The following is a 13206-nucleotide window of genomic DNA, read 5'->3' as shown; positions in this document are numbered from 1 at the left end:
TGAGAACAGGATGACGAACGGGACATTTACATGGCTACCATTTCTACTAAATGGACTAAAGTACGTGAAGGGCATCTACCTTTAGTTAAAAGCAGTGGAATGTCCTGGACAGGAATTTTTTGTAGATTGTCTGAGCAATAATCTCATCCCTTGTTTCTCTCTCTCTCTCTTTTTTTTTTTTTTTTTTTTTTGTGGGTTTTTGGGTTTTTTTGGGTTTTTTTTGTGTTTGTTTTTTGTTTTGTTTTGTTTTTTGTTCCCCCCCTCCCCCCCCCCCCCCCCCCCCCCCCCCAATTATTCTGGAGACAGTATTTTTCATTCAGAATGCAAAAATGTTGATTTAGCAAGATTATGAATTTCCATTACTCTAAAGAAATTCTGAGGAAGTAAGGATGCTTTATGAGATGGCCTAATATTACTATTTTCTGTATTAAATTTTCAGTGTTTAAATTGTGCAATAAACAGCTCTTGAAGAAACTTAAATTGACATGTGCTTATTTATTTTTTTACTAATAAAAATGTTTATAAATATGTTGCAGCTCAGAGAATCATTTAAGGACCTCAAAAAGAAATTCAACAATTTGAAGTTTAACTATATGAAGAAAACTGAAAAGGCTCGAAATATGAAAGTACTTAAAATGCAGATTCAGCAAGTTGATACATATGCAGAGAAGCTACAGGTAATAGAAATTCTAGCCTTAGTAAAGGCTTCAGCGGTTGAATTACTTGGCTTATGTCAAACACATCACAGGAGACTGGCACGTTACAAAATGTATTGTGCACTTCTTACTTTTCTCATTATATCCTCCTTGTCTGTCACTGACTGAGGCATTTTTCACTGTTTTATTCCTGTTATTCTACCACTTCAGTGAAATTATATTAACTCAGTTCCTGAGTTCACTCCATTAATATTCCATTATTTTTCTGTTTAATCTTTTCCTCTTCTTGCCTCTATTGTGTGACCTAGTCTTTCTCCTCCTTAAAGAAACCCAAAATAATCATGTCTCACAACAAGCTACTCTCTTGTCTTTCTGATTTCATCATGTAAGATGAACTTTTTTTCTTCAGAGCCTTTGGCTGTATGCATTGCCTGGAGTTGATCAGCCTCGCCCATTCTTTGCATTCGCCAGAAACACTTCCTTCAATGGCCTTTTTAGTAGCAAGTCATGCATGCCCATGTTTTATTACTACAGATATTTGTGGTTTTTCAAACTGAAAATATTAGTTCAATTTTATCTTTAATAAATATAATTTATATCAATTTTAATCAGCTTTGCAGAGGCCCTCCAATTTCCTTTGATTTTTGAAAGAGCAGCTTGTAATTTTTAAAACATAGGACAAGAAATGTGTTTTTATGTTTTCCCCCTGCTTTTTTATATTAATTTTCTAAAAATAGAAACATTTTGTTGCAGTATTTAACATTGCTATGTCTTTTAAACAGATTCTTAAAAAGAAGATGGATAATTTAGAAAAGAAAGTCATTGACCCTTTCGCAAATGAACCTAATGCTAAAGTGCAGGTTCTCTTGGGCTCAATCAGTGACTTACAAAAACAGCTGAATGATTTTAACATGGTTGTGGAAGATTACAAGCAAAACCTGGATCTCATGGAGCATCTGCAACAGATGATGAAAGAGGTACTAGTAAATCTGACATCTCCACTGTGGCTATAATGATCCAGGACAGCAATAGATAAAAGTGCTTTAACTACCTCAAGGTTAATCTGTACTTTCCAAAAGTAATAAATCGGTATAAAAGTTCGGTTTTTAAAAATTGTTTCTTTCTAAATTTGTGGTGAAAGGGGGAAATAAATTAGCGTGGTGATATTCATGCTGCTGGGGTCTCCACCTCCATATGACCATATGATTTGCACAGTCATTCAGCATGTCTATGATCATACTTCTGAGCTCATTTTCTCTAAGTAAGCTCTGAGGCAACACAGAAAGTGCCTCAAAGTCCTCTTCTGTAGCCATGAAATTATGAGAGGTAGGTTATCACAGTATCCACTGTGGTTTATGAAATGTAAAGTACACAGTTCCATAATAGAAGGATACTTTTTTTAATAGACTAAATTTTAAAATATATCTATAATTTTTTTTTCTGAACTGCAGCTTTCCTATTGGACACTTCCATAACTTTATTTTAATATGTCTGAGGATGGTCTCATGCATTGTCTTTTTTAAAAGAAAAAACATTTGTGACAGTATTATAACAATATTTTCCCTCTTGCTGTATTGTGTTGGTACTTTGCCATGGGAGAAGCTTATTTTAGTCCTCACTGTTTATTTTCAGAAATAACATTGTTCTTATCTCCAAAGGGATCTCAGTGTGTGACAAATTCCCTAAATGATGAATCACAATACTAAAGTTTTGTTACAGAGATGTTTTCAGTGTCCAGTGACCTGATCAATGTGTTCTTGCATGCACCATTAGAGAAACGATTTGTTAACATTTGTTGAACATTTACATTTTCAAACTCCCCACTTACTTAACAGAAGTAAATGATTTCCTAAAGCTTTATTTTTTTTTTTTTTTAACTCAGTGTAAACTATCACTTTTACTCAAAACTTCTTCCCGCAAATAAGCACAATCTTGAATGCTGATTTCAACAGTGGCAAGAAATGGTGATTTTTAGCCACTTCCTGTAATGATGCAATACTGGTGGTTCTGAGTGAATGCCAGATTGTGTCCTGTTCTGAGTACTGTTAACCAAAGATGTTTCTTATGGGTATGTTCATTCTTGTCAGTAGAAAGATTCCTGGTGATTTTAGTGGTTGCTGAGACCAAAAGCCCTGTCTGCTAGTACATTAAATTTAAAGAACCCTTATGCACTTACACAGCTATAACTGAGGTCATAACATGAAGGTTTTGAAATTAGTGAATTGATATACAAAGCAGAAAGAATTCAGAAATAAAACATGTCTTTGCAGAACCATTAAATAATAACCTCACTATGCTTATAAGATGAGTGTGGTCCTAGTGTTTAATGAAAATTTAAGAGCCATCAATGCTTGAAGCACCATTAGTAGTGAACAAATATTTTTCATGTTAAATTAAAGTCAGAATATTTAGGACATACTGTATGCCACTGATTATGGAAAGTCTAAGAATAATCCAGGATATTCTACAACAGCTTGAACTGCAGATAGTAATCCATTACAATGCAAGTTTTTTATCTCCCAGTGTCAATTTTGGTTTGAAGATGTGAGTGCAACAGTGATTAGAGTTGGCAACTACTCTGCAGAATGCAAAACAAGAGAAGCAATAGAGACTCTCTATAAGCAATTCAATAAGTTTATTGAACCTGCCATACCTCAACAAGAAGAAAAAATTCAGCAGATTCTGGACCTTGCTAGACGGTTATATGGTGAGGAGGTATCTGGTAATGTACTGTGGGGAAAAAATGCTTGAGATGGAAGTAAGCAGACTCCTAGACTTGTTAATTTAAGAAGAAAATCTGGTGAATTTTAAAAAATAAATGTTGTTTTAAAGTATTGATTGTAAGAGGCAAAGGATTTCAGAACAATTATTTACAAAAAGTAAAAATATGAAAACACTCAGCAGTCTGGTATTTACTTAGTTTTCTGTACACAGCCTGAGTTCACCTTGAAATTAAAATGTCCTTGCAGTACTCATGAGTTTGGAGTTAAGATTTCATGGCTTAAGCTCTCTTATAACTGGTGAGCCTTTGAAGCCTGAGGCTATTATAATGATATACCTCAGTGCTCAATTAATTTTTTACGTTACAACTGTGAATAACTGGTAGGATTTGATTGCCAAATTTTTATTAGCAAATAATGTAGACTGCTATTTTGATACTGTATTTGCAATTGTATTGATTTGGAACATCGTTGACCAAAAAGAAATGAAAGTAAAAAATTTTTTTATTTTGCTATTTTTTTCCTACTTGTAATTTTTACATACTTTTAAAGTCCAGAGTTAGAGTGACAATCCAAACATACAGAGATTTTGAGTGGCCTATCAATTTCAAGTAGTAAAGCTAAAAAATTACAACAATCAAACCGGGCTTTTGAATTCCTCGTAATTTATTGGAAAGAATATTGAGAGGGTACAGATAATTTCTTTTTTCTTCTCTTTCTTTTTCATTTTTTAAGCCTTCTCAATAATTTAAGCATTCCTATCTGGAGGAAAGGAGATGACAGAACAGATTTTTGACAACAGCTGATTAGGAACACCAGGGGAAAGAAGTTGCTTGGTGTCCTTTAAGTCATTATACAGGAAAATCTTCTCCATCCTGCCTTTGTTTTGTGTTTCTTATAACAGGCCCTAAGTGCCTCCTAGTTCTATAATGTAGCAATGAGTTTAGGGGACACTACATGTGGTCAGCATCTTTTAAAGCAGTATTACTGACCAGAGAGACCGGCAGAAACTAGGAGGACTCATCTCAAGTAAGCTAGCACAAGCTGGGAAACAACTTTGCTGTAAATGACAGAATTCCTCCAGCAAAACAAAACACAGAAAAATGTGTTTATTATAGTACCTTGGGGTAACAAATTACACAGATTGGTGCCTGTCTGTTTGAGGCATTCTGTTCCACTTTAGTACTGTTTTGCCTTTGTAGGTATTGAAGAAGGAAAGAAGTATGTTGAAAAAACTGTATTAAAGTATGAAGAAATCATGAGTTCTGTTGATGGGCTGTGTAGATCTCTGAGAGAACTTAAGGAGATAAAGGTAAGTGTTTTTAAACTGGAGAATGTATTGCATCTGCATCGATTTATCTTGCTTAGTGTCTGAATCAGTGATTTTAGCTGAGGGTCATCTATGGTAGCATGAATTACTTCTTAATTATTCACTTTTCTGCTACTTTAGGTAATGATTGTGGTGAATCAATGAAATGCTACTTGTTTGGGCACTAAATATTTCTAAGTTTCTTTTTCTTTGCTTCTTTCAGAACTGTTACTCCTTTCAAGAAACCTTTAGGAGAAAATGTTGAATTTTCTTTGAGTATCTAGAATTTTTTTTTTTTTTTTTTCCCATGCTTCTTCTTCCTTTGATGTTGTATATAGGTAACTGCTAGAGCTACAAAATGCCAACCAACCTCGCTTGGCTCCCCCTTGAAAAAGACCTGAAAAACAAGTTGTGTTAAAGCCAAAGTAATTTGAGTTAGAAAAGCTTTGTTTTTACATAAACATTTAAGACAACAGCATTTCTAGTTTCATGTTCTGGTAAACTGCTGTAGATGTAATTAAATGTAACATATTAGCTGAGGAGGACTTACGGAAGACAGGGGATAGGAGTAGATAATTAAGACTCTGTCTACTCTACCCCCCTCCATTCTCAAGGAAATATCTGAAAAATCTCCTGCATGCAGCAGCAGCTGATGAGTTAATTCCTCTGTGAAGGTGGAAAAATTAAGGAGCTTAAATATCCTGCTTTTGTTGGTACTGAATGTTGTTTCACTTTTCGTTGATGGAATTATACTATAAAATTGACAAACACTCAAATTGTCCATTAATACACCGAAAGCATTAAGAAATGCCAAAAATATAAATGAATTCCAAAGGTCATTAAGTGAATGGCAAGAGGGCTTTGTCTTTCACTGTGACCATATAGAAACCTCAACATAAATGCCCATTCTCCTCCCCATTTGTGTATTTCACTAATATTGTTGTGCGTAGTTGTCCCAGGTTCTGTCAGAAGAGGGCTTGAGCCTTTCATCTTTTCTAGAGCAACATTGCATGATCTTTTCAAGACAAGTGGATTTTCAAACTAATTTTACTACCTTATTTTGACTAATTTCCATAAAATTGTTGAATTTTTTACAATATAGTTCTGCAACAATTTTAAATGGAAAAGGGGGGGTTTTTTTACGTCATGTAGAATTCTGAGATTTAAAAACTCATATTGTTATTGAACATTTCCAGAATATATTAGTAGTCAATGTCTGTATCTTATGAGGAATAAATAATTCAGCAAAATATCTATATAGACATGTGCCATCTGTATGGAATAGTGTGACTATAAATTGTTTCACTTTCTGTTATTTTTAAGGCATGAAAAATTAAGAGGAAATTAATTGCATAATCTTTCCTAGTTTTATATGGCTGCTGAATGCCAGAAAAAAAAAATTTGATTTTTTTTCAAGTACAAAATTAAAGACTACTTTTTCTTCCTAAAAAAAAAAAAAAAAAAAATAGACTGAAAAGATCACATGGAATTTTTCACTTGTTTATTGCTGGAATGGAAAATTAATAATGCAGCACTTTCTGATAAGAAACTTGTTTAAGACTATAATTTTTGGCTAGGCAGCTAAAGATATGGAAGACACCAAACTGTAAACATAAAGCTTTTGCTTTCTTTATCTTGTGTCACTATTGTGTTCTTTGAAATCTGTGGAATTATTCTGACAGTTTTGAAGGATTTATCAAGTCTTTATTAAATACATTATGGCTGTCCAGATTTATGTTATGCTGTTTTATGCTTAGACTATAATCTTCCCTTCCCACCTTTAAAAAAAACAATGTTCATAGAGAGTCACAAATTTTCTTTCCTCCCTAGAACTGTTTTCCTGCAATCATGATATATCTTCTGAATTTGTTTATTCTCTTTTTTCTTATAACAGTGTTACTTAATCCTTTCTTCTCCCTTACTTAGCCTGTGTATGAATTGGTTAATATTCCTCAGATTCTCAATTAGCCACTGGAATTCTTCAGTCTTATATACTGAAGAATTCTAGTCTTCTATAGTTTCCCTGCCTAAGAAAAGATCCTGTCAGATTCAAAAAATGTTGTCATTGCTTGTCCTAGAATGAATTAATTGGGTTTTGCTGCATTTTTTTTTGCATAAGCAATTTACACCTGGGCTGATGACAGATTTTCACTTCCGTGTTTTCTCTGTTGTACAGAGCATAAGTCAGTGTGTAGCTAACACACTACCTTCTTTCGTGTACAAACTTACTTAATTTTCTCTTCACATGGCAGAAAGTTGATTTTTCTGAAGAGTTGATTACTGTTAAGAAAGAAGAAAGAAATGGTCAAGAAGCATGTGAGGCTGTTAAAGAAGTGGAGCAAAAGCAGCAGGTTAGTTCAGTTAATTGGGTTCTTTAACAACTAGAACTCTTTCTTAAAAGGCTCTGTGCATTGCTAGAAAGGTCCTTGTTTTTCAGTCTTAAAGCCTCCATTTGGATGGGTGTTATCAGCGTAGCCTTGGTCAACGGTTTTTCAGTTATTTTGTTACCCCTTTCCTTTCTATCCAATCCCTATATTCTTCCCTATGAATGTTTTCTAGCTTTTTTTTTACATGCCTGTATATCTCATGTTCTTTCCTAAAAGCTATTCCTTTCCTAAACCTTTTACCAATTTTCCCCTGGTCCTATTGCCACAGTATTCTTAATGTAGAGGTCCTCTTTGTGACCATTACTCCTTTTTGAAAAAGAGAATTTCTTCTTGAACTCTCTCCTTTAAAAATAAAACTTAAGGGAATATAGGAAGTAGTAGTGGAGACTGCTGATAGTATACCCAGAGCCCCAGTGTTTTTATGATGCCTAAATACAAGTTAGGAAAATATTAGATTTATAAGTAATATTCTATGAGAGAAGAATAGCTCAGAATTCAGACTAAATAGTGATGGCAATGATGATTATTTTTTGAATCTAAGGTCTTAATCAGGAAAAGGGTGGGATTTAAAAATATTTTTCTTTCAGATGGCACCAGGTGAATTGCTTGCAAATTCAGAAATCATTGCTGAGAAGAGAAGCAATACTCTGTCTCCTACAGGCACTAAACAGGTAATTGTTCATAGCAATTTACATTTAATCAGATTGGTGGCCATCATTGTGTACTGTGAAAGGAATTCTACTCCTTAATTTACTGTGTGTCAAAAGTGAGGACCATTTTTGTATTGGTAAGCTTTGATTATATTTTCATTTACAGTATTACAAAAAACCTGACAAAACAAGCACATTGATTCAGTTTAAAAAGAGTGTGAGTAACAGAAAACAGAGAAGCAATGACGGAACACAACTGCAGCTGTCAGTAGTTCAGTAGGACATCATGTAAAATATCATTTGCTTTCATATTTGTATGACACTATCAAAGAAATAATAGAATTCACCATCAAATAATCATCTTTATCCTCATCTCAAAACACTTGAGTTCCATTTCAGTTGCCAGGATTCTCTGCATCAGAGATCATAAACAATCCAAAGCAGGGATTGCATCCGTGTTGAGGACAATTCACAACTGATAAGACAAGACTGAGAATTCACAACTGATAAGACAAGACTGAGTATGCATTTGGAATGATAAAAATCCAAACAGGCAAACATCTTTCATTCATGGATACACAATAAAAGAATATGAAAGTTTCCAAATAATCAATCAATAAATGAAATCTTAGAAGTACAGGCAAAGCAAAGCCAGACCTATGTTTTTGTGAGACTAATTACTTTAGTTTAAAGAATATTTTGAAGGCTTGGGATCCTGGATGTAAATGTAAATAATTTGCCCTGTAAAATAGTCTGATGAATTGGAGTGGGCAGTAGTATATTGAAGTCCTTAGAAAGGTAGGACTCATCGGTAACAGATTTAGAAATCTAAAAATTCGATTTTGCAAACTCATATCATAGAAAAACACTGCAAGTTATTAAACAGTGGTGTTTTCTGGAAAGTCTAATATCATTCCCTTCAGTTTAATACAAAATGTCCTGTAATCTGCTGATGAGCCAAAATTAAACCTAATTAATTTACTTACCTCCGTTCCAAGTCAGTGGGGGTTTCAGCATTGACTTGGAGCCCAGATTGCACTCAAAATTTTGTGCGTCTTCCAAAGAGTGTCCCTCAGGAGAATCAGCAGATGTCCATAGCTCTATTTTGCTAAGCCACAGCTTCGTCAGTCCTCATCAGACCAAGTCTCAGCTGCCAAGGAGAGAAGTCAAGGGTATGCAAAACAGCAAATATCATATGAGGATTGTGGCAACTGTGATGCCTCTACCCTTTTCATCACTCCATACTTCACTTAAAGAAGTAGCAGGTTCATCTCACTAGAGCTTCCTTCAGTGGTCCAGTAGTGTCTAATTTCGTCTGTACTTCTGTAACTGCTTTTCCAGTATTAATTTGCTTTAAATATAACCATTTAAAAAGTGTGCTAGACCTTCTCATGGCACACTGCTCCTCCTTCTTTTTTGGTCCCATGCTGCCAAAGCCTGTCTGGCAGCTTGTTCACTCATGGCTCACCTGTCATTCTTTTCCAAAGCATTTTCCCCATGTCTTTTTTCCATCTCTTCAGGGGTCAGAGTTCATCGGGGATTGCTTGTGGGAAACACTTTTATAGTAAAACTTGAACTTCATCTTACAAGGGAATTGAATTGTTTAATAGAATTGTAAAATAGACACAGTAAAATCCCAACCTTCTTCCAGTCATTTCTTCATAAATCTGGCATGAATCATACTGCTTTGAAATAACAAATGTAATAACTTGGAAAAGCATCTATATTAAAACTAACATGTCTAAAGGACCAAGGCACATATGAGGTTCTATTACTTCTGGGTTTTTAAAAAAAAATTTGCACAAATCGTTAGATTGTATTTAGAGCAGTAAAGCAAAAAGAAAACCAAAACAAATATACCACCACATTCTTATACTGGTTACTGCCAAAGAGACCTCTTTGGGAAAGCAAAGAAATTCAGTGTATCACCCAATTTATATGAGTAAGCAGTTTGTAGGTTATAAGGAAACACTGCTTAGTAGATTACATATTTTTGTATAGAACTCAGCAATGAGTAGCTTAAGAAAACTTTGTGCACACCCTTGCTGAGAGCCTTTGCACTAATGAAATCAATCTGAATATGTGATTGCAGTCATACAAAAATCAAGAGGCAGAGAAGTAATTAACAAAGCAGAAGAAGATAATGTCTTTGATGCTTTGTGATTAAAATTAATGCACTTACACCTCACTCAATTCTCTTTGAAACATGAGAGGGACTTTCTTTACTGGATCCGAGTTAACATAAAAATAATCTTCATATTGTTTTTCTTTTAATATTTGTGAGGATCTTTTAACAGCTGGGGGGAAAAAAAAAAGTTTGGAAAATGTTATATATGTGTTGACTTAATTATTTAAATCCTGAGCATTACTGACAACTCTTTTTTTCAAAGAAACAAGTCCAGCACCTTGGCTGTTAATGTATTTTTATCACTATATAACTGTGTCCCATTTAGATGTAATTAGGCCACCTCCTCCTCCTCCACCTTCCCCTTGCAAATGCTCATATAAACAGAAGCTACAGGAAATCCACAGGTTTCCCTTTGTTTATGGAAAGGTACTTTTCCTTTCATTGTTACTGTTATAATAGTTATAATAATATTTTCTAAAATCTATTTGAGCAGTTTGAAATTCCAGTAAGCTGCTGCAACTTTTTTCTGACAAATTGTCTTTTGCCCTATTTCTTTCTGCCTCTCAGAATACATAAAGTAAAATTAGAAGAAATATTATTAGATTTTGCATATCAAGAGGATGTGTTAAATGATAACTCTTTGTTTTTCTTTCCCTTCTTTCCTTTCTCTTCTTTCCTCTCCTAGTTCGAGGAGAGGAATATATTGGCTGATATTTCAGTTATCTGTCCAGCTGGTGAGGATCTTGTTTCACGAGATACAGAGCTGTCATCTTCAGCCAAAGAGGATAGTTTACAGACTGAATTCCTGGCAGAAGAAACACCCTCCGGAGATGAATATGAGTGTACATCACCTGATGATATCTCTTTGCCACCGCTTTCTGAGACACCAGAATCCAACCTCTTACATTCTGAAACAGAGCTAGAAGAGCAGTGCTGCTGTAGTTCTCACAGTCTGCATGTCAGTTCCTATAGCTTGCAAATGCAGAAAACCGCTAGAACGGTAAAACTGCTGGAAGCATCTGACCTCTTAACAAATTCTGCTTTTGCTGATGCTAGAAATAATAGAGTGGAAAGCCCATCAGATCACTTTGAAAAGTTTTGTATCCCTTTAACAGATTCTGTTCCAAAAGTCAGAGCAGTATCTCATTTGACTTGTGGCTCAGAAGGAATATCTGAAACTAGCACCGCTTCCTGCCCTATAAAAGCCAAACCAGTACACAGCATGATGAGTGAAATGTGCAGAACACAACACCTTGAACTTCATAAAAGCATGGCAGAAATGCAAGAAAAATTGCATGCCTTGAATAATTGTGCTAAACCCCAGGACAGGCTGCATGCTTTGCCTGATGCATTCCCAGGTTTCGTGTTTCAATCAGACGCTCCCAGAAGCTGTCAGAGGCAGATGGTTACCCGAGAAGAGATTAAAAGTTCTTCAGAAAAGAACAGCATGGCCAGCCTAACTGGACAGGCGCCTAACTTCTCCCAGCTTCTGTCTAACAAAACCGTCATGGAAGGTTCTCCAGTAACTTTGGAAGTAGAAGTAACGGGATTCCCAGAGCCTACACTGACATGGTGGGTAGCTTGCAATGAGAAGTAGTAAATAAACCTAGTAGCGAGCCACCACAAATCTCTTATCAATCTGTAGGCTAGAATAAATGGCTTGTATCCTTTCTACTCCACACTTCTGCATGATTTCCACCTTCAGAATTGTTTTGAACAATTGACCAACTTAAAATTTTATGTGCCAAATTTTATGAATGAGAGAACATATTCAATGTTTTTAAGAAAAAGCATCATATAGTTTTCATATTCTGGAATATGACATTCAATGCCTTCTTTAAACCATTGCATGCTTCAGATTTACCATAAATAAGTTCACCTGCATTTTTCCAGGTTCTGGGCACTACATATGGACAGACACATGGATGTACACGCACATTGAAATATTTATGTAGTCACTACAAAGATGGGCACACATTCACACTTGTGTGAAAGTCAGCTATTAAAAACTACGGTTACAGGTTATAAAAATCACCTAAATATCTACACTAAGAGAATCAGTTTTCTATCTTACATTGGTGTGCATGGTCTATCTCTTTCTTAATTGCTATGTGTCTATCTATTGAGATTACTTTATTTATATGGATTTGGGAGAAATACAGGTGATGTAATATAAACGCCTGAACTCTAAAAATTCCCTGTCAAAGGGAATAGGGACTAAAAGAGGGGCAGGATTTCAAGATTTTTTTCATCTCTTGTGGCATGTATTCCTCCAATTTTACCTCATTTGTCTTTTCTCCACTTATTCCATTAGTCTTTCAAAATGGAGGCCTTTCTTTTAATGTATTAAAATTAAATATGCCTCTCACTGGAAAAAAAATTATGTTAATATTATGATTGCACATTTAAAGAATTAAACTGTAAGTTTTTGTTAAACTGATTTTTTTTCTGCGGCACTGAGAAAAATACTGGACACTGCAACCTTGGTGCTATACTCTGTTGGTATCAATAAAACTACTTTGTTTTAAATACCAGTATTGTACATATTGAGGTGTATTATTGGTGAAATAAGATATTCATTTTATTGTAAGACTGCATTAATTTAGCGGAAAGATATATACACTTTGATAGATTGTCTTTCAAAAATATAGCATTCAGCTGGAATAATTTTGCAGATTAGAAATTCATGAAAACAGAAAAAATATGTTTTTTAATTAAAAATTCACCAATAACCTGTATTTTGTACCAGTGTAGAAATTTCTTTGGATATACAGGTGGAAGATATTTTCATGTGTGTGTTAGGCTAAATGTAGCCTGTGTTGAAACATCATGGGGCAAGGAGAGACAGAATTTTCTCCAATTTCCGTTTTTAAATCAGGAGTCAATACCAATACACGGTGACAGATCCTCAAGCCTTAGAGTATGACACCAATTCACTGAAATAACTCGTGATGTATTGTTCCATCCTATTTGATGATGTGCGCTAAGTAAATGTTAAGTGGGCTGGGATGGAGAAAAGTTCTTGGCTGTCTTTTATGCTGAAGATACAAGTTTAGAAAATTTACTTGTTGATCCTTTATGAGTTGAATGTGGACCGACTCAAGACCTTATTAGCAAAAACCTCTCAGTGCAAAACCGAGGGCCCAGGCCCTCACATTACCTCTCTAAAACTACAGTGAGAGAGTTGCATCTTGTCTGTTGAAAACCATTTTCAGAACCACATTTTTTACTGATAGTAAAAAATATTATCCAGTAATTTGCATTGTTTAACTGTTCATGCATATTGACAGACTAAGTTTTAAACTGAGAAATAAGAGTGCAGCACTTCCCTATCTCTTGCTTTTACTGTAGTGTTA

At 34.8% G+C, this 13206-nt stretch overlaps 1 protein-coding gene across 2 annotated transcripts in view; it reads left to right on the top strand.

The window, feature by feature from the left end:
* The window catches only part of CCDC141 (coiled-coil domain containing 141), a 52206-nt gene that overhangs the window by 38013 nt on the left and 987 nt on the right, over nt 1–13206 (top strand). For both annotated transcript variants that reach the window (XM_040069979.1, XM_058421393.1), the window contains exons 18-24: nt 537–677; nt 1439–1633; nt 3180–3363; nt 4579–4688; nt 6938–7036; nt 7660–7743; nt 10536–11422. In XM_040069979.1, coding sequence (XP_039925913.1) covers nt 537–677; nt 1439–1633; nt 3180–3363; nt 4579–4688; nt 6938–7036; nt 7660–7743; nt 10536–11422 — 1700 coding nt within the window. The remainder of the gene's footprint in view (nt 1–536; nt 678–1438; nt 1634–3179; nt 3364–4578; nt 4689–6937; nt 7037–7659; nt 7744–10535; nt 11423–13206) is intronic.

Source organism: Hirundo rustica, chromosome 7, assembly GCF_015227805.2.
Source record: "Hirundo rustica isolate bHirRus1 chromosome 7, bHirRus1.pri.v3, whole genome shotgun sequence".
NCBI classification, from domain to species: domain Eukaryota; kingdom Metazoa; phylum Chordata; class Aves; order Passeriformes; family Hirundinidae; genus Hirundo; species Hirundo rustica.
This window is presented reverse-complemented; position numbering and strand designations above follow the sequence as displayed.